This window comes from Trachemys scripta, chromosome 6 (genome assembly GCF_013100865.1).
Source record: "Trachemys scripta elegans isolate TJP31775 chromosome 6, CAS_Tse_1.0, whole genome shotgun sequence".
Taxonomy (NCBI): domain Eukaryota; kingdom Metazoa; phylum Chordata; order Testudines; family Emydidae; genus Trachemys; species Trachemys scripta.
This window is the reverse complement of record NC_048303.1, coordinates 1,504,030-1,526,062: the sequence shown is the minus strand read 5'-3', so window position 1 is coordinate 1,526,062 and position 22,033 is coordinate 1,504,030. Positions and strand designations below refer to the sequence as shown.

General features: G+C 59.4%; 1 protein-coding gene across 1 annotated transcript in view; it reads left to right on the top strand.

The window, feature by feature from the left end:
* The window catches only part of ARID3C (AT-rich interaction domain 3C), a 122,490-nt gene that overhangs the window by 98,346 nt on the left and 2,111 nt on the right, over positions 1 to 22,033 (top strand). Inside the window, exons 4-7 of the mRNA XM_034774846.1 lie at positions 14,088 to 14,271; positions 15,434 to 15,678; positions 16,454 to 16,723; positions 18,969 to 19,058. Coding sequence (XP_034630737.1) covers positions 14,088 to 14,271; positions 15,434 to 15,678; positions 16,454 to 16,723; positions 18,969 to 19,058 — 789 coding nt within the window. The remainder of the gene's footprint in view (positions 1 to 14,087; positions 14,272 to 15,433; positions 15,679 to 16,453; positions 16,724 to 18,968; positions 19,059 to 22,033) is intronic.

Genomic DNA, 22,033 nt, shown 5'->3' with positions numbered 1-22,033 from the left:
CCCCAGAGGGAATGAACAGAACAGGGAATCATCACATGATCCATCCCCTGTTGCCCATTCCCAGCTTCTGCAAACAGAGACTAGGGACACCATCCCTGCCCATCCTGGCTAATAGCCATTGATGGACCTATCCTCCATGAATTTATCTAGTCCCCGTTATAGTCTTGGCCTTCACAACCTCCTCTGGCAAGGAGTTCCAGAGGCTGACAGTGCATTGCATGAAAAAATACTTGCTTCTGTTTGTTTTAAACCTGCTGCCTATTAATTTCATTTGGTGACCTCTTCTTCTTGTATTATGAGAAGGAGTAAATAACACGTCCTGATTTACTTTCTCTTTACCACTCATGATTTTATAGACTACTATCATATCCCCCCTTAGTCGCCTCTTTTCCAAGCTGAAAAGTCCCAGTCTTATTAATCTCTCCTCATACGGAAGCCGTTCCATACTCCTCATCATTTTTGTTGCCCTGTTCTGACCCTTTTCCAATTCTAATATATCTTTTTTGAGACGGGGCGACCACATCTGCACACAGCATTCAAGATGTGGGTGTACCATGGATTTATATAGAGACAATATGATATTTTCTGTCTTATTATCTCTCCCTTTCTTGATGATTCCCAACATTCTGTTCGCTTTTTTGACTGCGCTGCACATTGAGTGGATGTTTTCAGAGAACTATCCACAATGACGCCAAGATCTTTCTTGAGTGGTAACAGCTAATTTAGACCCCATCATTTTATATGTAGAGTTGGGATTATGTTTCCAAGGTGCATTACTTTGCATTTATCAACACTGAATTTCATCTGCTATTTTGTTGCCCAGTCACCCAGTGTTGTGAGATCCCTTTGTAATTCTTCGCAGTCTGCCTGGGACTATCTTGAGTAGTTTTGTATCATCTGCAAATTTTGCCACCTCACTGTTAACCCCTTTTTCCAGATCATTGATGAATATGTTGAATAGGACTGGGCCCAGTACAGACCGGGACACCACTATTTACCTTATTTAAACCCCCGGGTGCTTTTCCCAGGAGTTAACCTCAGCGTCTAATCCCAGTTCTAACTCGGGAGGTTGCCAGTTTGTGCCACCCTAATTTGCCCCTGTGCTTCAGTTCTTCACTATCCCCCAGAAACTGCTACAGTTATTGAGACAGTGGCTGAGCATGTGTGTCATGTTGCTGTGTGCTGTCAGAGCTGCTGTGCTCCACCCCAGAGGGGACTGCATCTCACGTGTATGTTTGTGACGTGCTTTGGGGTGTGAGGTTGGCAGAGATGGTTGTTAAAGCAATGGAAACAGCATGTGGGAGGGGCTTCCCCAACCGAGCACGAACACCCGTAAGCACACAGGGGCCGGGGGGGGGGGGCAGTTTGAAGATTATAATGGAATCCACTCCAGAAAGGGTTAAATAAAAACCAGAGATGTCAGACCAGCTGTCTCCGCTCCCATCCAGCCGATCCTGCTGGGGACCAGCTCAGTGCTCTCGGGGTTGGGGCTGGAGGCTGGTTTTGCCTGGTGCATTCACCCCTGGGCATGGCCAGCTGGGATCCACGCTGCAGGGGGCCGCTGTTTGCAAGAAATGGCTTCACCCCCTTGCCTGACATCTCCCCGACTTCATGGGGCATCCTTCTGTGCCTTGATCCATTCTGGGTCCCTCCCAACCTCTGCCACCCCAGAGACACACACACACCCCGCGTCGCTCTGCATCCCGGGCGCTCTCCCCTCCAGCGAGCTCTCCCGCCCGGCCTGCTGCATTGGCAATCTGGGCCGCGGAGCTCTGTACCTCATTAGCCAGGGGAGGTCAGGGACCCCAGAGGTGCCCTCCGACCCCGAGCATCATTAATCAGCCACTGCCATGCGCCGCACGCTGCTCACGGAGGGCAGCAGGGAGCTTCAGTCCAGTCTTTCCTGGCAACGTCTGTGGGGCGGGGGGGGGGACTTCACCACGCAGAGGGGGGCAGTGGAGCATATTTCACCCCATAGGGAGGGACGTACCTGTGACCCACACACACAGGCACACGCGTGTGCACTTCCCTGCCATGCTCACACACACGCGCGCTGTGTACACACATCCCCAGGCTCTCTGCTGCCGCCCTCACACATAGCACTAGTGCCACAGCTGCCACCCGGACAGCCCGGCAAGCACACACGGGCACACATGCTTCCCCCACTTGCACACTTACCCTGGCACTTTGGCGTGCATGGATGCTGTTGCGGATTGTGGGGGAGTTAGGGCCCTGCACCCCTCTTCCCGAGATTCACTGCGACTCTCAACCAGCCAGTAAAGCAGAAGGTTTATTTAAGGACAGGAACACAGTCTCAAGCAGAGCGTGTAGGTACGACCAGACCCCCTCAATTAGGTCCCTCTGGGAGGTTCAGGGAGCTTAGACCCCAGCTTGGGGTTCCCTGCGTTGCACCACCCAGCCCAAACCGAAACTAAACTCCCAGCCCCTCCCGCTGCTCCTCTCCTTTGTTCAGTCTCCCGGGCAGAAGGTGTTAATTCTCCCCACCCCCGTTCCTGGCTCAGGTTACAGCTCAGGTAGCTTCCTTCAAGGGAAGTCCCACATCCCCACTGCAATCCCCCTGCAACATTCCCAGGTCAAATCTGCCCTGCTCCCAGCTCCGTCACAGATGCGCACTCAGGGAAGTGCCCGGGCACACGCATTCACACCCAGACACCTCAGGCGCTGTGGGGCGTTTCCGGTCCCCTGTAGAGCTCCCCGTGGGTGTGCCTGGCTCAGCATCCCAATAAAGCCCCGCTCTCTGCCCCATGCCGAGGGGCTGGGATCGCGCAGACCGGCCCTTTGTGCCCAAGGGGGATCGTTTGTTAAAGCCAGATCAGATTTTGAGAGGTGTTTGCAGTCGGGAAAGAGACCAGTGCCTCAAGTCACCTTGTGAGGGGCGGGGCATGCGTGGGGGACAGACAGGTGGATGGGACAGGTGGAGACTGGAAGAGGTGTAGGGGGGGATGGATGGGGGGATGGGATGTGCATGGGGACGTGCGTGGGGATGGACGGGTGGAGACTGGAGGGGGGCGTGCAGGAGGATGGGCAGGCAGAGGGAGCGTGCGTGGGGATGGACAGACGGAGGGGGTGTGCGTGGGGACGGACGGGTGGAAACTGGAGGGGGCATGCGTGAGAATGGACAGGCGGAGGGAGCGTGCGTGGGGATGGACAGGCAGAGGGGGTGTGCGTGGGGACGGATGGGTGGAAACTGGAGGGGGCATGCGTGAGAATGGACAGGCGGAGGGAGCGTGTGGGGGACGGACTGGTAGACGGGTGCGCAGGAACAGGCGGGTGGCTGCTTATTGGTTCTGAACGCGGCTCTGTAGCGCCCAGACGTGCTCCCAGCTACCCAGCAGGGATGGGAGCTGTGGGGAACTGTCTCTTTCCCTCCCCCTTCCCTCCTCGCCCCGGGGGGGACAGGCAGATCTGCTGGGCTTTGCAGCCTCCAATGGCGCAGTAAAGCGTGCAGGGGACTATGTGGCCCAAAGCCACGAAATGCGTCTCCATCCCCTCCAGTGCCTGGGGTGGGACCCGCCGCCCCCTGCAGCCTGGGCGCGGGCTTGGCACAGGGGGTTGCCCAATCAGCTGTGCTTACACGCCGTATCACACGCCATATTACACGCCCCCTGTGTTACACGCCGGCTCCTTCCCAGCTGCCAAGGAGTCAGTGGGGCTACAACTGCCTGCCCCGTGCCGGTCCCCCTCGGGGCGACCATGGTGCTGACCCCCGCACAGAGGAGCTGGGGTGAGACGGGGCTGGGGAAAGGCCAGCAGCAGCCCAAGCCCCCTGCCTCGCGAGCGCCTCGCCCGGTGGGACGCGGCGGATTGATGTGGCCGCCGTCAGCCGTAATGAAATGTAACGTGTGTTCTGCTCACTGCTTGTCTAAGCAATTAAGCCCCTTTCAGTTATCAGCAGGACGGACCAAATTAGCCGAGGTGAAAAATGGGACATCACCGCGAAGTTACTGCAGCACCCGGCGTGTGGCACTCAGAGGGCCTGGTGCCCACAGGTGCACCCTCCGCTGGCACTGCGATCCACCCACCCATGACTGCCCCGCCCGCACATCCATCTGGCCTCCTCACTCCCATGACAATCCCCCCGGCCCAGGCTGCCCCCTTCCCGCACGATGATCCCCGCTGGCCTTGCCGCGACCCCAGGCTGGCCCTGCTCTGTGGCTAACCAGAAGTGCAATGACTCCGTCCGTGCTAGTGTAGTTACACAGGTGGGCCTGAATTCTCAAAGTGGCCTGGATCCATGCAGCCGCCTCTGGAGCGGAGCGCGGCCCACGGTCACCCATCCAGGAGAAGAGGAACAAGCCATGCCAGCAAAGGCTGCGGGGAGGACTCCAGAGAGGCGGCACATCTCGCCCTGCTGCGAATGTGGCCAGGACATCGGGGAGAACAGCTTTGCTCCGGATCAGTGGGCACAGCTGGGCAGGGTCTGGCTTCACGTCCCATCTAAAGGGGGGTGCCCCCAGCTGCCAAGTAAGGGCACTGCTGAGCTCAGGCCTGAGGCATATCCCCTAATGACCCGTCCTGGCAACGCGGCATCCCATGCGCCACGCCAGGCACAGGTGCGGTACCGGCTCAGAGGGAGGGGCCTGAGTGGCTGTGTCTCCCCAAGGAGCACCCCCTCTCGGGGCCTGAAAGTGAGCCCAAGCCAGGCCCGGGCCCCCATTGCGGGTCCGGGGGGGCTCTGCCAATGAATGCCCCACCCAGCAAGGGGCGTCCGTGTCCCAGGACAGGCAGCCCCCCCCGGCGCCTGTTCCCGCCGCCCGCTCGTCTGTGGCGTGTCCCCGAGCGAGCGGCGCGAGGCCGCGGCCGAGGCGAGCGCGGGGCCCTGCCGATAATGCTTCGCCGTAAATCAATCCCCAGCTAATTGGAGCCCCACAATGGCCGCGCCTCCTGAATGGGCTTTTGTGGAGCTCTCCGGCAAACGAGCCAGCGCCATTACTCTTCGGGGGGGCCGGAGACAGGAGCCTTTGTCCCGGGGCCGGGGCATCGGCCGCCTCGGCGGGGGGGCCCCGAGATTAATGAAAAGCCATTTTCATTAGCGGGGAGGGGGGATGAGAGAGGAAAAGTCCCAGCGCTGTTGGGGGGTGGAGGAAAGGGACCATCAGTGGTCGCAAACAGGCCGTGTTTGCTTTAGTGCTTGTTGAGGCAGGACCCAGGAGCTCGGCCCCCCGGGATCGGAGGATGCGAGGGGCTGGGGCTGGCAAAAGTGCTTGGGGTGGGGGGCTGGGTGAAAAGCCCTTGTGTGTGTGGGGGGGGTGATCTCAGATAGGAACCCCCCCTCCTTCCCCACGGGGATCGTGCCTGCATCCTGCTCTCCTCGATTGCTCCCCACGAATCCAGTGCTGGGCAGCGGGGCAGGTGGGGGGACCGTGGCTGGGGGAGAGGGGAGTTCTGCCTCGGCCCCTCTGCTGAGACGGCTGGGGGGGGACTGGGGAACGGGACCGAGACCCACCAAACCCACTTCCCAGGTGCCGTTCCCACAGGCGAGGGGCAGAAATGGCCAAGAGAGCGCTTGGCCTCAGGGAGACAGGAGTGCAGGGAGCCCGGCCTACCGTGGGGTGAGCCGGCCTGCAAGCTCCCCCCACTCAGAATCACAGAATATCAGAGTTGGAAGGGACCTCAAGAGGTCATCTAGTCCAACCCCCTGCTCAAAGCAGGACCAATTCCCAACTAAATCATCCCAGCCAGGGCTTTGTCAAGCCGGGCCTTAAAAACCTCCAAGGAAGGAGATTCCACCACCTCCCTAGGTAACGCATTCCAGTGTTTCACCACCCTCCTAGTGAGGCCACTCCCCGGCCTGCCATGGGGAGAGCCCGGCCAGGGAACCCCCCCATGCCTGCCGTGGGGGGAGACAGCCAGGGAGCCCGGCCTGCTGTGCAGAAAGTCCACCCACCCCACCCCGCATGCCTGCCTTGGGAGAGCCGGCCTGGGAGCCCAGCCTGCTGTGGGGAGAGACAAGGGGCCAAAGGGGGGAGCTGGGATCCGGTGCCGTGGGGCAGAGGGGAGGAGCTGGGATCCGGTGCCACGGGGCAGAGGAGAGGAGCTGGGATCCGGTGCCACGGGGCAGAGGAGGGGAGCTGGGGTCCGGTGCCATGGGGCAGAGGAGAGGGGCTGTGATTCTGTGCCGTGGGGCAGAGGAGAGGGGCTGAGATCCGGTGCCGTGGGGCAGAGGGGAGGAGCTGTGATTCTGTGCCGTGGGGCAAAGGAGAGGAGCTGGGATCCGGTGCCGTGGGGCAGAGGAGAGGGGCTGTGATTCTGTGCCGTGGGGCAGAGGAGAGGAGCTGGGAGGCGGAGCTGGGGAGGATCTGTGATATCTGGGGGGTGGAAGGGAAGAGGCTGGAGAGGCTGTCAGGTCAGGGGTCGGGGTGGGAGATCAGGCAGGGGGTCTCAGCCTGCCGTGGACTCGTGCCACTCGCTGCTGGGTAACCAAGCTCAGAACCCCCCTGTGTAAAGCACCCCAAGTCTCTGTCACACTAAGGAGCTCAAGTGGGCAGAGCCAGCCCCTGGGCAGCTGTGCCCTGGCCAAAGGCTCTGCACCAGCCCTGCTCCCAGCCCCTGCTGCGTGGGGCACATGGGGGTGGCACCGGGGCGCACCGCACTGGGCTGTGCCCGGCTGTCCCGGACGCTAACGGCTGGGCAGGCCCCGGCGCTGGGGCAGCACAAGGAAGGGGGCTTGCTGCAGCACGGAGAAAATTGCTTGCAAGGCGAGACGGGGAGAATGAACAAAAGCCGCTTGCCATCACCCAGACACCAGAGTTCGATGGCGGCAGTAAAGGAAGAAAGGGAGCTCATTTTTCAGGCGTAGGAGAAGAAGCCAAGCCGATATCGGGGCCATAAATTAGGGCCGCGGGAAAGCTGCCGTGAGTGACGGTTTTGTTTGAGGTGGCGAGCGCGCCTGTGACATCTCGGCGAGTGGAATGGATGGCTTTTCGATCTGCGCCGCGGTCCGCCCCGAAGAAAGGAAGGGAATAAATCTGGGACCCTTCTCCCCGAGCGGCAGCCGGCGCCGTGACACAGAGAGGCCGGCGCGGAGTTTGCAAAGTGTGGAAGCCGGGGGGGCGTCGCTGCGGGCGGGCGCGTCAGTCGGCAGCCCGAGCCCTGCACTGCGATGGGGGGGGTGCACGGCTCTTGCTGCGTGTCTGGATACGGTGTGTGATCCTGCGTGACACTGAACTGGGGCATCTGCTTCCCCAGTCCCCCTGGCTGTGCTGGTCTCCTTGGTCCCACTCCAACTGGGCCCATGCAGGTCCTGGCTCTCTAGGGCCGCCGGTCCGGAGCAGGACTTACCCTCTGCCCCCCCGTGACAGGCCCTGGGGAGGAGTGCATGTGTCAGGGATAGCGGGAACCTGCAGCAACACACCAAGGGTCACATACCATTGTCAGCGCCCTACGGTTCCTCCCTGCCAGAGGTCAAAGAGGTGCGAACCGCTGGTCCATGGTCTATTGGCCTTGAGCCTATGCTCCATGGCGCAGCCCTCTGGCCATCTGTAGGAAAGTGTTTGCAGAGTGTCTCACTGGCCGTCAACAGGCGGAAGAACAGTGAGACATGATGCCACATGGCTGGGGAAAGGGGTATTTTCGGGGCTCTGATAAGAACATGGGCTGGGGGGTTCTTTCCTAACAGTGACATCTGGAGTTGGTGTCTACTGGAAAGCAGCAAGAACGCTCTGTGACAATGCGGTTCTGGCGGAACCCAACTGAGAGTGCCAACTCAGGACAAATTGCTCAAATAGGGCAGTTACAGCCGAAGGCTGGGGTTTTTCCACCTCTAAGGCAAACCAAACCAGCCAGACTAGGAGGACTTTGGTCTCACCCCACTGGCTAACCACAAGTCTCACAAGCAATCTCCTTAGACACTCCAGTTTCCCAGTATTACCACCAGTGCCACTCGTTATGGGGACAAATGGTTATGAAAACCAATACCCCAGTAAAAGAAAAAGGTTCTCCTGATCCCAAAGGACCAAGCCCCAGACCCAGGTCAATATACAAATCAGATCTTACCCACAAATCATGCTGTTGCCAATCCTTTAGAATCTAAAATCTAAAGGTTTATTCATAAAAGGAAAAAGATAGAGATGAGAGTTAGAATTGGTTAAATGGAATCAATTACCTACAGTAATGGCAAAGTTCTTGGTTCAGGCTTGTAGCAGCGATAGAATAAACTGCAGGTTCAAATCAAGTCTCTGGAACATCCCCAGCTGGGATGGGCCCTCAGTCCTTTGTTCAGAGCTTCTGTTTGTAGCAAAGTTCCTCCAGAGGTAAGAAGCAGGATTGAAAACCAGATGGAGATGAGGCATCAGCCTTTTATAGTCTTTTCCAGGTGTAAGAACACCTCTTTGTTTTCACTGTGGAAAATTACAGCAAAATGGAGTCTGGAGTCACATGGGCCAGTCCCTGCATACTTTGCTGAGTCTCAAGGCGTATTTGCCTTCTCTCAATGAGTCCATTGTATAGCTGATGGTCCTTAATGGGCCATCAAGCAGGCTAGGCAGAGCTAATCTCAGTTTGTCTGGGATGTCACCCAGAAGCATAGCATAAATTTGCCATACAGACAGTATAGAGCCAATATTCATAACTTCAACTACAAAACCGATACACACATATAGACAGCATAATCATAACCAGTAAACCATAACCTTGTCTTAGACACCCCATTTGACCCTCTTTATACAAGATTTGGGTGCCACTACAGGACCTTGGTTGCAACAATGATCTATATGATCCCAGTTTATGTCAATAACGTCACACGCTCATGGGGGAAAGAGGGACTTTTACAAACAACATCAAGTCAGCCTGTGGATCTCACTGCCTCATGATATTATGGAGACAAACAGTAAGATTCAGTAAGGGGATTAGATGTCTCTTTAATAAGAGCCACCTCTGCAGTTAGGTTAGTAAGGAAAGAATTACTAGAGTGCATAAAGCTACAGGAGCCGGGAATTTTCATGTCCAGGGCACAGCTAGATCCCCGGTAACTGAGGTCAGGAAGGAATTTCCTCAGCTGTTACAGGTGCTTTACAGGGATTTCCCATGTTCTGCTGAAGCATCTGGCGCTAGCCCCTGTTGGAGGCAGACTGTCAAACCCATAGCCCCCTCTAGGACACGTAGGGCACAGCCTCCGAGAGGTGTGTGTTCCCATCTCACCTTCACACGCACAGGCCTCCAGGCGCAGTCAGGACTAGAACCCAGAGCTCTGACTGCCAGCCAGGGACGACAGCCAGGAGGCGTGCTGCTCTGCGGGCACCTGGGGTTACTGTCCTAGGTAGCTGCCAGCCCGTTGCGCTGGGTGGCCTCTGCGTCTCAGCTGCTGTTCTCTCCCCGTGCTGCGGTCCAGCCGGAGCGTGCCAATCCAGGGGCCAGGCAGGGAGGGCTGGGATCCGGGGAGGGGGGACTCTCATGACCAAGGTGATATTTGCCACCGTCCAGTCCCTCAGGGGAGTTTAGCCCCACGTGGATTCCTGGGTCTTGCCCCAGCTTTGAGGCCGACCCTGGGTTCATGGCACAGCCGAGTTGGGGGGACTCGGGGCACTGATGCAGACCGGGGCACACTCCTTAGCTCTGAAGCTTTCTGATCATGGGAGCGCAACCAAGCCCCCACCTCCCTCCCCAGCCCGGCAGCCGATCCCAGCTGACCGCGACCATGGGGGATTAAGAGTTAGGTGCAGCAGGGACCGGGAGCACCACACCTGGGGGGCGGAGGGAGGTCTCACCTCCCCCTGCAGTGACCCTGCTGACCAATCGCTCCCCAGCCCAGTGGGAGACAGAAGTTCCCAGTTCTCCTGGGGGGGAAAATCCAGAACCTGCTGGGGGGTTTCTGGGGGGGGGTAGAAAGAGGAGAACCCCAGGGACCCCTCCCCCAGCCTCCTAGCAGGTGGGGATTTCAGTCAGTCCCTTCCCCCAGCCAGGGACTCCCCCCATCCCTCAGGTGCATTATTTTCAGGAGCTCATGCCAGCCACCCCCATGCCACGGTCTGGGGAGGGTGGGCAAAGGCCCAGGTGATGGCAGGGCCCGTGGGGCTCTGGTTCGGTTCCCCCTGCCCTCCCCATCAGAGCAGCTGTAATTCTCGCTGCCTAGTGAGGGCTCCGGCCATAAATCCAGGCAGCCCCATAAAGCTAGGAAGGCAAAGCCCAGGTTAATGAGGGCGGGTCAGGCCCCAGAGCCCCTGACCCAGGGGGGAGGCCCTCAAGGGAGCCCTCCAGCCGGGAGCTGGTCTGGGCAAGCGGGAGCGGCTGCTCTGAAAGCCTGGGGCGTCTCCTTGGGGCGGAGGAAAGAGAGGGGCAGGGGGCCCTGTGTTCCCTGCTGCGGGGGTGGAGAGCAGGCAGACCGCCCCTCCGCAGCGGGGAGGGTAAATCCCACGTGTGCCATGCCGTGGGGCTAGGGCTGGTTGGGGCTGCAGAGGGCTCCGGGGGGCCGCCGAGGACAGTAATTAGCCCTGGGCGCTGCAGGAGGAGCTGTCGATGCAGCAGGGTTATTGGAATTGATTTCAATTTAGAAGCGGAGAGAGGCCTGGCAGGGAGCAGCCGCTCTGCCCCAGAGCCACACGCCACGTTAGCACCAGCGGGCATCTCCTGCCGGGGGCTAGAACCGGGCACTGGGAGCCGGGGCGTCTGGGTTCTCGGCCTGTCATGGGGAGGGTGTGTGGCCGAGTGGTTAGAGCAGGGCACTAACGGTACGTCCACACGGCGGCGTAAACGGGGGCTCCCAGCCGTGCTACCATGGCCTTTCAGCACTGCACAGGTCTCGTCTTGAGCTGCGTCCACACTGCAAAGTGACAGGGCTTGCACTGTCCCAGTGGGCGGGACTCAGGCTTTGACCCTCCCCCTGGCAGGGCCCTAGGACACACTGATCTGTGTGTGGACGGACGGGGGGTTTGACTCAGCCCTGAGTCAGAGCCTGGCGTGGTGAGCTGTGTAGACGCCCTCGGTGTCAGGAGGAGACTGAGGTTTTGAACTCCACCCTCGTGATCCTTTGTTTGCTCCCACGCCCGCGCCGCTCTGCAGCTGTGACCTGCCATCCCGCGCGGCCAGCTGCTGGCTTGTATCCAGCCCTGGCATTACTGAGTGTCACCGCTGAGACCAGGGGCAGCTGGGCTGGCTTAGTCCAGGGCTGCCTGGGGTCCCAGCTGGTGCCCAGGGACACCCGAAGCCTCCGCTGCCCGTAGCCACAATGCCGGTTGCTTTCCAAGGGCCTGGTCCCTCCCCCATAGCCTCCCGTGGCGCTTGGCGCAGTCCTCGAGGCGGGCAGAGGGAGCCCGGCTGTGTGGGACCTGGAGGGCACTTGGCAAAGAGCCCTAGCGAGTCACGCCGTGACGCCCGTGGCAGGGATCCGCCAGCAGCTCCTAGCCTGCCGTGACTCGTTGCTGGAGTCCCGCTCCTGGGTCAGATCCAGGAATCTCTTACTAGCCATGTGGCAGGGCCTGAACCCCAGTTACAGCCCCCAGTGTCCTGGGGAAAGGGCAGCCCAGCTCCCATCTTCGTCTTTGGTCTGTCTGGGCCAAGCAGAAGCCCTGGATCAAACCCGGCCGGATCGGGAGAATGATCTGCTGCAGCTCTGGTTCCAGAAGCTTTGCTGCTCGGCCCCGGAGCCCGGAGCGGCTCTGGGTCAGGAGGGACACCCCCCAATGGGACATAATGCAGCTCTTCTTCTAGCCCGGGGGTCCCGCTAGCTCCCCCCGCCCCCCGCGAGCGAAGCCTGAGTCCCCAGGAGCCGCCCCGGTGGAATTGCAGCCTCCGCAGCTGTGTGCTTGGAGGCCGCCCCATTTACCGTGTGACTCGAGTCATGGCTAACGCAAAGTCACCTTGCGCTGACTTAACGCCTCCGCGTTCTCCACACCTCGCGTGTGCACCGTTGCCCTCTACAGGTCAGAGCCGGAACTGCTCCACTGCGTCTCAGAGACCCTGCACACGGCTGAGAACTGGAGCAGGAGGAGGTGAGCGCCATCGCTGCCGTCGCTGCGGGATTCGGCGTGGCCCTGGCGTGCTGCGCAGAGCCGCCTGCCAAGCTCCGTGTGCCCGCCGGCCTGAGGCAGCACTGAACTGGATGGCGGCTGCAATCTGCACCGGAGCTGCCAAACTGGAGGAGGCTTTCGGACTCCAGCCAAGTTTCCCGCCCTCGGCCTCGTGCCGTTCTCGTGCCCTGCGCTGGGGGCTGTTGCTGGCACGTGGGGTTGCTGGAAGCTCCAGCAGCCGAGCAAAGTCACTTTTTTTCATCTGGGCCTTTTTAGGGTTTGCTCCTGTGACTTCACTCCTGACTCTTTGGTGACATTTCAGGTTCGTCCCCTTGGGCACCCTGCCTGGGCCAGCAGCCGTGCAATTACCATACAGGCTGCCCTCCCAGGGCAGGGGGCAGGGAACGAGCGAACGCCTTCTGCCTCGTTGTGGGGGGGCACCCTACGGGGATTTCGCTTCTGAAGCTTTTCACCTCCGGGGGGCGCTGATTCCCATCCGGCCCAGGGAGCAGAGCCAGGGTGTGATGAGCTTGTGACGGGTTGGATCACAGAAACCCCCTTGGGAGCTGCCACCCGATGTGCAAAGACTACCCCTGTTTCTGTTTTCCCTGCCAGCTCAGGACTCCAGCACCCTGTCTTGCTGAGCCAGACACTCCCATCTGCTCCAACACAGACCCAGGGTCTGAATCGCTTGCCCCAAAGCTGCAAGTTTACCTGAAAACAGCTCACAGAAGTGTGCTTGTCTTTAGCACTCAGATGCCCAACTCCCAATGGGGTCTAAACCCAAATAAATCCGTTTTACCCTGTATAAAGCTTACGCAGGGTAAACTCATAAATTGTTCGCCCTCTATAACACTGATAGAGAGATATGCAGAGTTGTTTGCTCCCCCAGGTATTAATACATACTCTGAGTGAATTACTAAATAGAAAGTGATTTTATTAAATACAGACAGTAGGATTTAAGTGGTTCCAAGTAGTAACAGACAGAACAAAGTAAGTCACCAAGCAAAATAAAATAAAATGCGCAAATCTATGTCTAATCAAACTGAATACAGATAATCTCACCCTCAGAGATGCTTCAGTAAGTTTTTCTCAGACTTGACACCTTCCAGGCCAGGGCACAATTCTTTCCCCTGGTACAGCTCTTGTTCCAGCTCAGGTGATAGCTAGGGGATTCTTCATGATGGCTCGTCTCCCACTTTGTTCTCTTCCCCCCTTTATATATCTTTTGCATAAGGCGGGAACTCTTTGTCTCTCTGGGTTTCCACCCCCTTCACTGGAAAAGCACCAGGTTAAAGATGGATTCCAGTTCAGGTGACATGATCACATGTCACTGCAAGACTTCATTACTCACTTGCCAGCACACACACATACAGGAAGACTCACAGGTAAACACAACCATCTGCAGACAATGGGAGTCATCAAGATTCCAAACCATTATTAATGGCCCACATTTTACATAATTACAATAGGCCCTCAGAGTTATATTTTATATTTCTAGTTTTAGATACAAGAGTGGTACATTTCTACAAATTGGATGATCACACTCAGTAGATTATAAGCTTTGTAATGATACCTTACAAGAGGCCTTTTGCATGAAGCATATTCCAGTTATATTATATTCACTTTTTACCATATTTTTCTAAAACTATCCCAGTTACATTATATTCACTTATTATCATGTTTTTATAAAACCATATAGACTGCACAACATCACAGAACTGATCTCAGCCCCGTTCCTAGCTCCGTGTGCATCCGTGTTACAGAACCAGCCGGCCCAGCGAGCACTAATGCGCCCTCAAGCTGGCAGAGCCACCAGGGACTCACTGCCCCCCAGACAGGGTCTTGCTGGGGGCGAGGGGGGGGGGAGCTTCTCCTGGTTCTGCCCAGCTCCTCCCACCAGCGTGAAACTGACTGCGCCCGCGAGCTCTTTCTGGGAAGCAGCCAAGCCGGGTGGCGATGGCGTATGTCGGACAGCCCCCCCTTTCTCTCTCTCTCTTTTGCATTCCCTCTCTCTGCCTGGTACACACGTGAACACACACACCCTCGTGCTCTCCAGTGCAAATGCGTTCTCTCTTTCACTCGCACCCTTTCTCTCTCTCTCTGTGTCTCTGTCTCTTGAAGGGACTCCAGTGAACCGAATCCCCATCATGGCCAAGCAGGTGCTGGACCTGTACACGCTGTACCGGCTGGTGACCGAGAAGGGCGGCCTGGTCGAAGTGATCAACAAGAAGATCTGGCGGGAGATCACCAAAGGCCTCAACCTCCCCACGTCCATCACTAGCGCGGCGTTCACACTCCGCACACAGTGAGCTGCCGCCGCCTTGCACGGGGGCGGGAGAGAGCTGGGCTGGGGGATGCCAAGGGGGCAGGGTCCAGAGGGTGGGTAAGGGGGTGTTAAGGGAAGGAGTGAGCCAGATTGGGAGGAGCAGGCTTTGGAGAGGGGGTCCCACCCCTCTCTGATGGTAGCTGGATCACTCCAATGCTCAGACCCATTCCCAGTGCCAGCCCAGTGGCTCCTGCTCCCCGCAGGAGGTTTGACCGGGTGCAGTAGTGATGATGGCGTGGTCGTTATGACGGATAATGGCCTGCATGTGCACGATGTTGCCCTTTGGTGGCCGTCCCACAGGGACGCTGAAGGCCCTTCCTCTGTCCACCGCGGGGACTCTCCCTTAGCTCAGGTAGTAGAGGCTGCCGGTTTTGGATCCGAAGGACCAGAGGTGGCTCAGAGAACATCAAGGCTGCCAAGGGAATCGCTCAAAAGTCAGTAAATGCCAGGGTTAAGGTTGCCCACCTAACCTTAACTCTGCCCCTTGTGGATTTGCACGAGTTTGTGCAGCACCTAGCACTGTGGAGCCTTGATGCTGAATGGACTGCGTAGGCAACAGTGCAACCCAGTCATTAATGGTAACTCCAGACAGGCCTTGCCATAGGCGCCGACGTCCCCTCTAGCCAGGGAGTGCTCGACGGCACTCCGCCCCAGGCCCCGTCCCTATTGCACCCCTTCCCCCAAGCCCCAGCCCCCACCCCCACTTCACCCCTTCCCCGAAGTCCCTGCCTCGCCTCCTCCCCCGAGTGCACCCTGTTCCTGCTCCTCCCACTCCCTCCCGCAGCTCCCTGCATGCCGCGACGCTGTGGGTGGGAGGTGCTGGGAGGGAGGGGGAGGAATTGCTCAGAGGGGTCGCCGGCAGGTGAGAGGCACTGGCGGGGTGGGGTGGGGGTGGAGGGGGCAGCTTAGCTGCCAATGGGTGTTTTTCTGTGGGCGCCTATGGGCCTGGCGTAGCTGAGCACAGGGTATGTGGGGCTGGGAGTCATTGTCCTTGGATGGGAGCGTTGCTGTGAACCACGTGGGGTCATTAACCAGTCCGGGGTCCTGTCTCAGCCGGCCAGGGGGAGGGGTGGAATATGGCACCAATCACAGCCAGGGGCTCATCCCCCTCTGTGTCCCCCTCTCCCCCACCCCCTTCCAGATACATGAAATACCTGTACCCCTACGAATGTGAGAAACGAGCCCTCAGCTCCCCCGGCGAGCTCCAGGCCGCCATCGACAGCAACCGGCGAGAGGGGCGCCGGCAGAGCTTTGGCACGGCGCTTTTCAGCTACTCCCCCGTGGGCACCCCGGCCATGCTGGGCTCCCCGAAGATCCCCGTGCCGGCCCTCGCCATCTCCACGCACAGCTGCAGCCAGATGAGCCAGGTGCACGCCATTAAGAAAGGTGGGTGGGGCGGGACGTGGAAGCCCCACAGCGACGGGGAGATGGGGGACGGGGCCGCCTTCTGTGGGACGGGATCGGGCCTGTTCGCAGCATCCTGCCAGCAGCTAGTGGGGGGTTTCCTCTGGCCCCGGGGGGAGGCGATGCGGGGTTCTGTCCCTCGTGCTGCACGCAAGCTGGTTAGTGGGTGGATTGTGGGGATCCAGCCGCGGGAGCTGCCCCAGGAAGGAACTTGGCCCATCACAGCTGTACAGCACTCGCTGCTGGACACCCCAGAGCATGGGCACCCAAGGGGGAGCCGCGTGGAGGAGGTTGGAAGAGGCCAAGGTGCCCCCCTTCGGCTGCAGCCGCAGGCATTTCGTGGGGTGGGATACACCCAGCTGGTCCCAATGGATGACCCTGGGCAGCTTCCTGGAGGCAGGCGATGTGCCCTGCTCCGTAGCCAAGCCCCTGGCGAGCCCCCAGAGAGGGGAAATGCCTTCCCGGCGACGCCGCGAGGAGTCCCTGGGCACGTGAGCGTCACCGCGCGTAGGCACCGCCGCTGGGTCCCTGCGCTGGGGGGATCCCCAGCCTGGCTTTGCAGCCCAGCTGCTTGGAGGAAGCGTCCAGACTGAGGTGCACCTTGACTCCAGCCCTGATGAGCTGCCCCGTGGCCGGGCTTTGGTCTGGCGGGCAGGCGCGCACTGCACTAGGCCCAGGGGAGGGGGCCCAGCCCACCCTCTGGCCCTGGGACCCGGCTGCCAGCCCCTGAGCCCCTTCCCCCGCCTTGTGGTTCCAGAAGACGGCATCCTGTCGGCAGCGGTGCCCAGCCGGATCGCCATCCCCGTCAGCCTGGCGGGGCACCACATAGCCGCTGCCCAGGCGGCGGCCGCGTCCCAAGCAGCCGCGCTGGAGCAGCTGCGGGAGAAGCTGGAGACGGGGGAGCCGCCCGAGAAGAAGATGGCGCTAATGGCGGAGGAGCAGCAGCGGCTGATGCAACACGCCCTGCAGCAGAACCTGCTGGCCATGGCCTCACAGTTCCCCATGAACATCAAGATCAGCAGCCGAGGTCCGTGCGGGGAGGGGGGGGGGCAGGGGCAGGGATGGGGCGGGATGGATGGAGGGGGCAGGGATGGGGCGGGATGGATGGGGGGCAGGGGCAAGGGCAGGGGTGGGATGGATGGAGGGGGAGGGGCAGGGGCGGGATGGATGGAGGGGGAGGGGCAGGGGCGGGATGGGCAGGGGCAGGGGCGGGATGGATGGAGCGGGAGGGGCAGTAGCAGGCATCATAGCCTCACTGGCTGGCGCATTGTCACTGCCTGTACAGCCCCACCGTCATGGGCTGTGACGTGCTCCTGAGTTTGAAGCTAAGCAGGATCGGGGCTGTTCATTGTGTGGAGAGGGGACCCAGGCCATACGGGCGAGTCACTATTGACCCAGCAGCCCTGCATGGTGTTTAGGGACAGTGGGTTTGTTAGCCTGGAGTCCCAGCAGGATCCCTCCGGGAGAGATGCTCTTCCTGGAGTATGTCGCTCGGGGGGGGGGCATGCAGCTGGTGGAAAGAGGGCTGGAGCTCGAAGGGGGGAGTGCAGCGGAGACCAGCTGAGCGGACGCAGTCCAGCCCTTCCCTGGAAGGGACAGATTCAGTCAGAGCAGCTCATCTAGTCACACCCACGCCGCTCAGCCGTGGGCTGTCTGACCCTGCGCTCGGCCAGCCGGGTGGGAAACAAGCCGGGTTTTCATGGGGCTCATGTTGTGTAACGTCGCTGCAGGCACCAGCCATAGCACAACTGCTGGCACGCCCCGCCCCCTCACCCCCCCCCCCATCCCAGGGGCTAATGAGAACCTGCGAACACACCGGTCTAGAGCAGAGGGATGGGGCGGGAGCCACGTGACCCCGTGTTCCTGGCTTTGTGATCCAGCATCACGGCAGTGGGCACAATCCAACCCCCCGATGGATTCGCCAGAGGGGAACGTCTGATCTAGAACGAGAGGGATACATGTGGGTGGATAGATAGAGAGGTACAGTACGTATGTTGTATCGAGGGGTAGGGGTGATGTAGAGACAGCAAGCTAGACAGGGGTTATGAACAGATGGAGAGAGACAGAGAGACAAGGTGCGGGAGGTGATATCTTTTATTGGACCAACGTCTGTTGGTGAAACAGACAAACTTTTGAGCTACATAGAGCTCTTCTTCGGGTCTGGGAAAGGTAGACAGACAGACAGACAGAGGGGTACTTATAGCTGGATGGATGAGGGTACGTATAGATGAGGAGGTAAGGAGGACCCACCAATGAATGGCTAGGGAGGGAGGCAGAGGGGTACCTATAGCTGGATGGATGGATCTAAGGGGGCATGTGGGGATGGATGGACAGAAGGGGGCATGTGGGGATGGATGCATAGATGGATGGGGGCATGTGGGGATGGATGGCTGGGGGCATGTGGGGATGGATGGATGGATGTTGGCATGTGGGGATGGATGGATGAATGTATGGATGGATGGATGGGGGCATGTGGGGATGGATGGACAGAAGGGGGCATGTGGGAATGGATGCATAGATGGATGGATGGATGGGGGCATGTGGGGATGGATGGTTGGATGTATGGATGGATGGGGGCATGTGGGGATGGGTGGATGGACTGATGGACAGAGGGATGGATGGATAGAAGGGGGTGTGTGGGGATGGACTGATGGGTGGAGGGATGGACTGATGGACGGAGGGATGGATGGATCAGGGTACATATAGATGAGGAAGTAGGGAGGACATACCAATGAATGACTAGGGATGTAGGCAGAGGGGTACCTATAGCTGGATGGATGGGCAGATCGATGGGTACATATCGATGGACAGCGAGAAGAGTATGTATGAAAAGTGGAGTGGTAGAGATGGATGGATAGGGGCGGGCTGTGATGACCAGATCTTGCGTCCCACTGGTGCTGCTCATGGGATGTCACTTTTGGGGGACCCTGTCAAACCCTATCGCTGTTGCCTGGTGACACCAGGACGTTATCATGCGAGGCGGCACCACGTGACTTTGTGCCCAAGGCCATGACGAGACTCTCCCTTCCAACAGACGTGGCAGCCACGGGGAGTGATGGGAATTGCTCCTCCAGCCAGGCCCTGCGAGATCCCACCCTTTGCCCCACCGAAACCGGGGAGGAAAACATCCCAGTTGCTAACCCGGAGAGGCAACGGGGTTAGCCAGCTGGCTGGAGCGGGTGGGGGGCCCATCCCACTAGCTGTGTTTCCCAGGCAGGCCTGTCTCGTTTCTGTTTCTCTTAATGCTCATATCGGTCTTTCCTTTCCCCCAGATGACAGACAGGAGACCGCATTGAACCTGTCCACCAGCGGCATTAGCAGCATCAACATGTCAATAGAAATAAATGGAGTTGTCTACACAGGTAAATAGAAGGGCTGCTCGGCCCATGTAATTGCGGCCAGGAAATCCAATAAGTTATAGCCACTGCCCGGCCGGCGAGTCTTTCCTTCAATCTGATGTCTTTACTATAAAATCCATTGTAATGAAGTGGCAGGGCCGATGCCGGGCAGGGGGGGGCGAGGAGGCAGAGCTGTAGATTGCCCTGGTGAGCTGCAGTCGATTCGGTGGTGGAGGGCGCTGGGCGGGCGGCGTGGGGAGCAGCACTGGAGGCCTGGGCTTTAATTACTGGCCATAGCGTGGGGGTGGGGACTCACTGCACAGCCAGGGGGACTGGCACGGACAGATGGACGGACTTATGCTGCAGCCAAGGCGGTGGACGGCAGCTCCCCCGCGCGTGCCCGCTGGAGAACTCACCTTCCAGAGCCAGGAATGGAACAGAGATCCCTGAATCTCAACGGTCCACAAACGTCCATCCATGAAAGCCGCTGGCAAAGTGTCTCTCATGGCAGTGGGCTGGCAGAAGGGCTACGCACCCCAGACATCACCGGCACCCCAAGGGGCACCAGCCGCTCTGCACAGGGGTGTATTTCACTGTTAGATCCCCGGCCTTTAATCTAAACCACATCTAGCGTGTTCAGACACTGCAGCAATGGGTGCCATACAAGTGCTGGTACAAACGCTTTTGCTGAGAGTCATAGTGTTATTTACCCCTTCACATAACACAAGACCCACGGGTCACCCAATGAAATGAATAGGCAGCATGGTTAAAACAAACAAAAGGAAGTATTTCTTCACACAACGCACAGTCAACCCGTGGAACTCCTTGCCAGAGGATGCTGTGAAGGCCAAAAGTATAACTGGGTTCTAAAAGGAACTAGGTAAGTTCATGGAGGACAGGTCCAGCAATGGCTATTGGCCAGGATGGGCAGGGCTGCAACCCCCTGCTCTGGGTGTCCCTAGCCTCTGACTGCCAGAAGGTGGGAGTGGACGACAGGGGATGGATCACTCCTTAAATTGCCCTGCTCTGTTCATTCCCTGTGAAGCACCTGGCCCCGGCCACTGGCGGCCGACGATCCTGGGCTGGATGGCCCATTGGTCTGCCCCAGGATGGCCGTTCTCATGTTCTCATGCGTGGCTGGGAGCAGAGATGCAGGCGGGGACAGATCTGTGCCACGAGCCGAGGACACGGAGTTCAACAGGGAGCCGGGATGCTCCGGAGTCTCCCACCCTGTTCCGGCTCATGCCCTGCAACGGATCAAGGCTCCGTCTCGGAGCAGAGCAGTGATAGCCTCTGGGCTGAGAGCCCCTCTGGGAGTGGCTGGGAAGGTTTCCTACAACCCGGGGCCTGTCTCTTTAAGTGTGCGTTCCCGCTTTGGCTAAGTGGGTCACCCCGCTGCCCCCTGGAGATGCCTCCTAGCCATGCTGAGCTGCCCCAGTTAAAATAGAAAGCAGTTAAATATTTAACTATCCGGAAAGGTCAGGGCCGATAAGAGCCCTGTGTCTGTACCATCCTTCGGCTGCCTTGAGGAGCCTGCCGGCCTGACGCCCCAGCTGTTCCCCACGGCGCCTCGCCTCCAGGCCGGGCCCGGGCGCCCGGCACTAGGGAGAAATCAGAGGCCGGGCAGGATAAAGCTCTCGCGCCAGGCAGGGAGAAGGGGACAGGTCAGGAGAAAGGTCCTGGCTTCATGCCGATCCCTCCCTGCCTAGATCCCGGTGAAAGCCTGCCGCACCTGACATGGGCTGCGGGCCCCCGGGCCGAGCGCCTCGCAGCTCACACGTGCCTCTGACGCTGGCCGGCAGCTGCCCCCAGCTCCTCTCCTCCGGGCGCTGATGCCAGCGGTGGCTGCCGGCGAGGTGGCAGGGTGGGTTTTCCCCACCCGTGCACGCTGGCTATTGCAGCCAAGGCACCAACGCGCTGCTGCGCGCACAGGAGCTTCCGCCTGCCCTGGGCCCCCCCCCCCCGGCCCCCCGCTGCGCCTGTAGCTCAGGCCAATCCAGCTGAGCCTGTCCCAGGCCTGTGGCCTCAAATCCCGAGGAGCAGGGGGGGCGGGGGCTAGCCAGGGAGCCCCCAGCCCCTGGCCAGCACAGGAGAGGCCCTGACAGGGTGTTCCCAGGGCCCCCTGCCCCCCACATGGCTCTGTCTCCTCTGGGCGGCTGTGATCCTTAGGCACGTCGCAGGCCTGGCATCCTCTGCTCGCAGCATCTGGGTTCCCGAGCCCGGCTACGACGGGCGGAGTGAGAGGCTGTAGCGGGCAGGGCTCTCCCTGGCGTCGCTGGCACCTGGGCCAGCTGGGGCTGTTGTACTTAAAGTCCTGCACAGGATCTTTTCAGGGGGAATAAGACAAAACGCCACATTTATTAGTAATACATGTATTCATTAACACTGTATCATATGCATATAATATATTACACTTACACTCACACACACACACACAAACACATTCCGTCTTGTTGTTACCAATTAGTTGCTCCCCTTAACTTCACTGGCCAGGTGAGTTAGATGGGGGAGGGGGTGGAGCCGGGCTTCTGCCGATCCGGATCGATGCTCCCATGTTGACAAGACGAGACCCGGGGTCCTCTGCAAGACACCTCACTTTTATAGCAGCTTTCCTCTTATGCAAATCTAGACCAGATTCAAACTTTGTGTCTGTGTCCATTGGTCCTTTGTGCTGCTTTCTTTTGAGTGTTGTCTAGGGTTACCATATTTTGTGCCTCCAAATGGAGGACACTCCACAGCCCCCCGGCCCTGCCCCCTCCCCTGCTTCCCGCGAATATTTGATTCGCGGGAAGCCTGTAGCAGGTAAGGGGCGGTGTGGGGGGAGGAGGCGCGGCCCAGGCTGGCCCCCCGGCGTTTCCAGCCTGGGTCGGCTCGGGCCCTGGGGTGCCGGCCCCGGCCCCGGCCCCGAGCACCCCCGGCCCGCCCAGCACTGCCGGCCCCCGGCTCCCCGCCCCGCGGGCTCGGCTCCCCGGCTCCCCGCCCGGCTCCCCGGCTCCCCG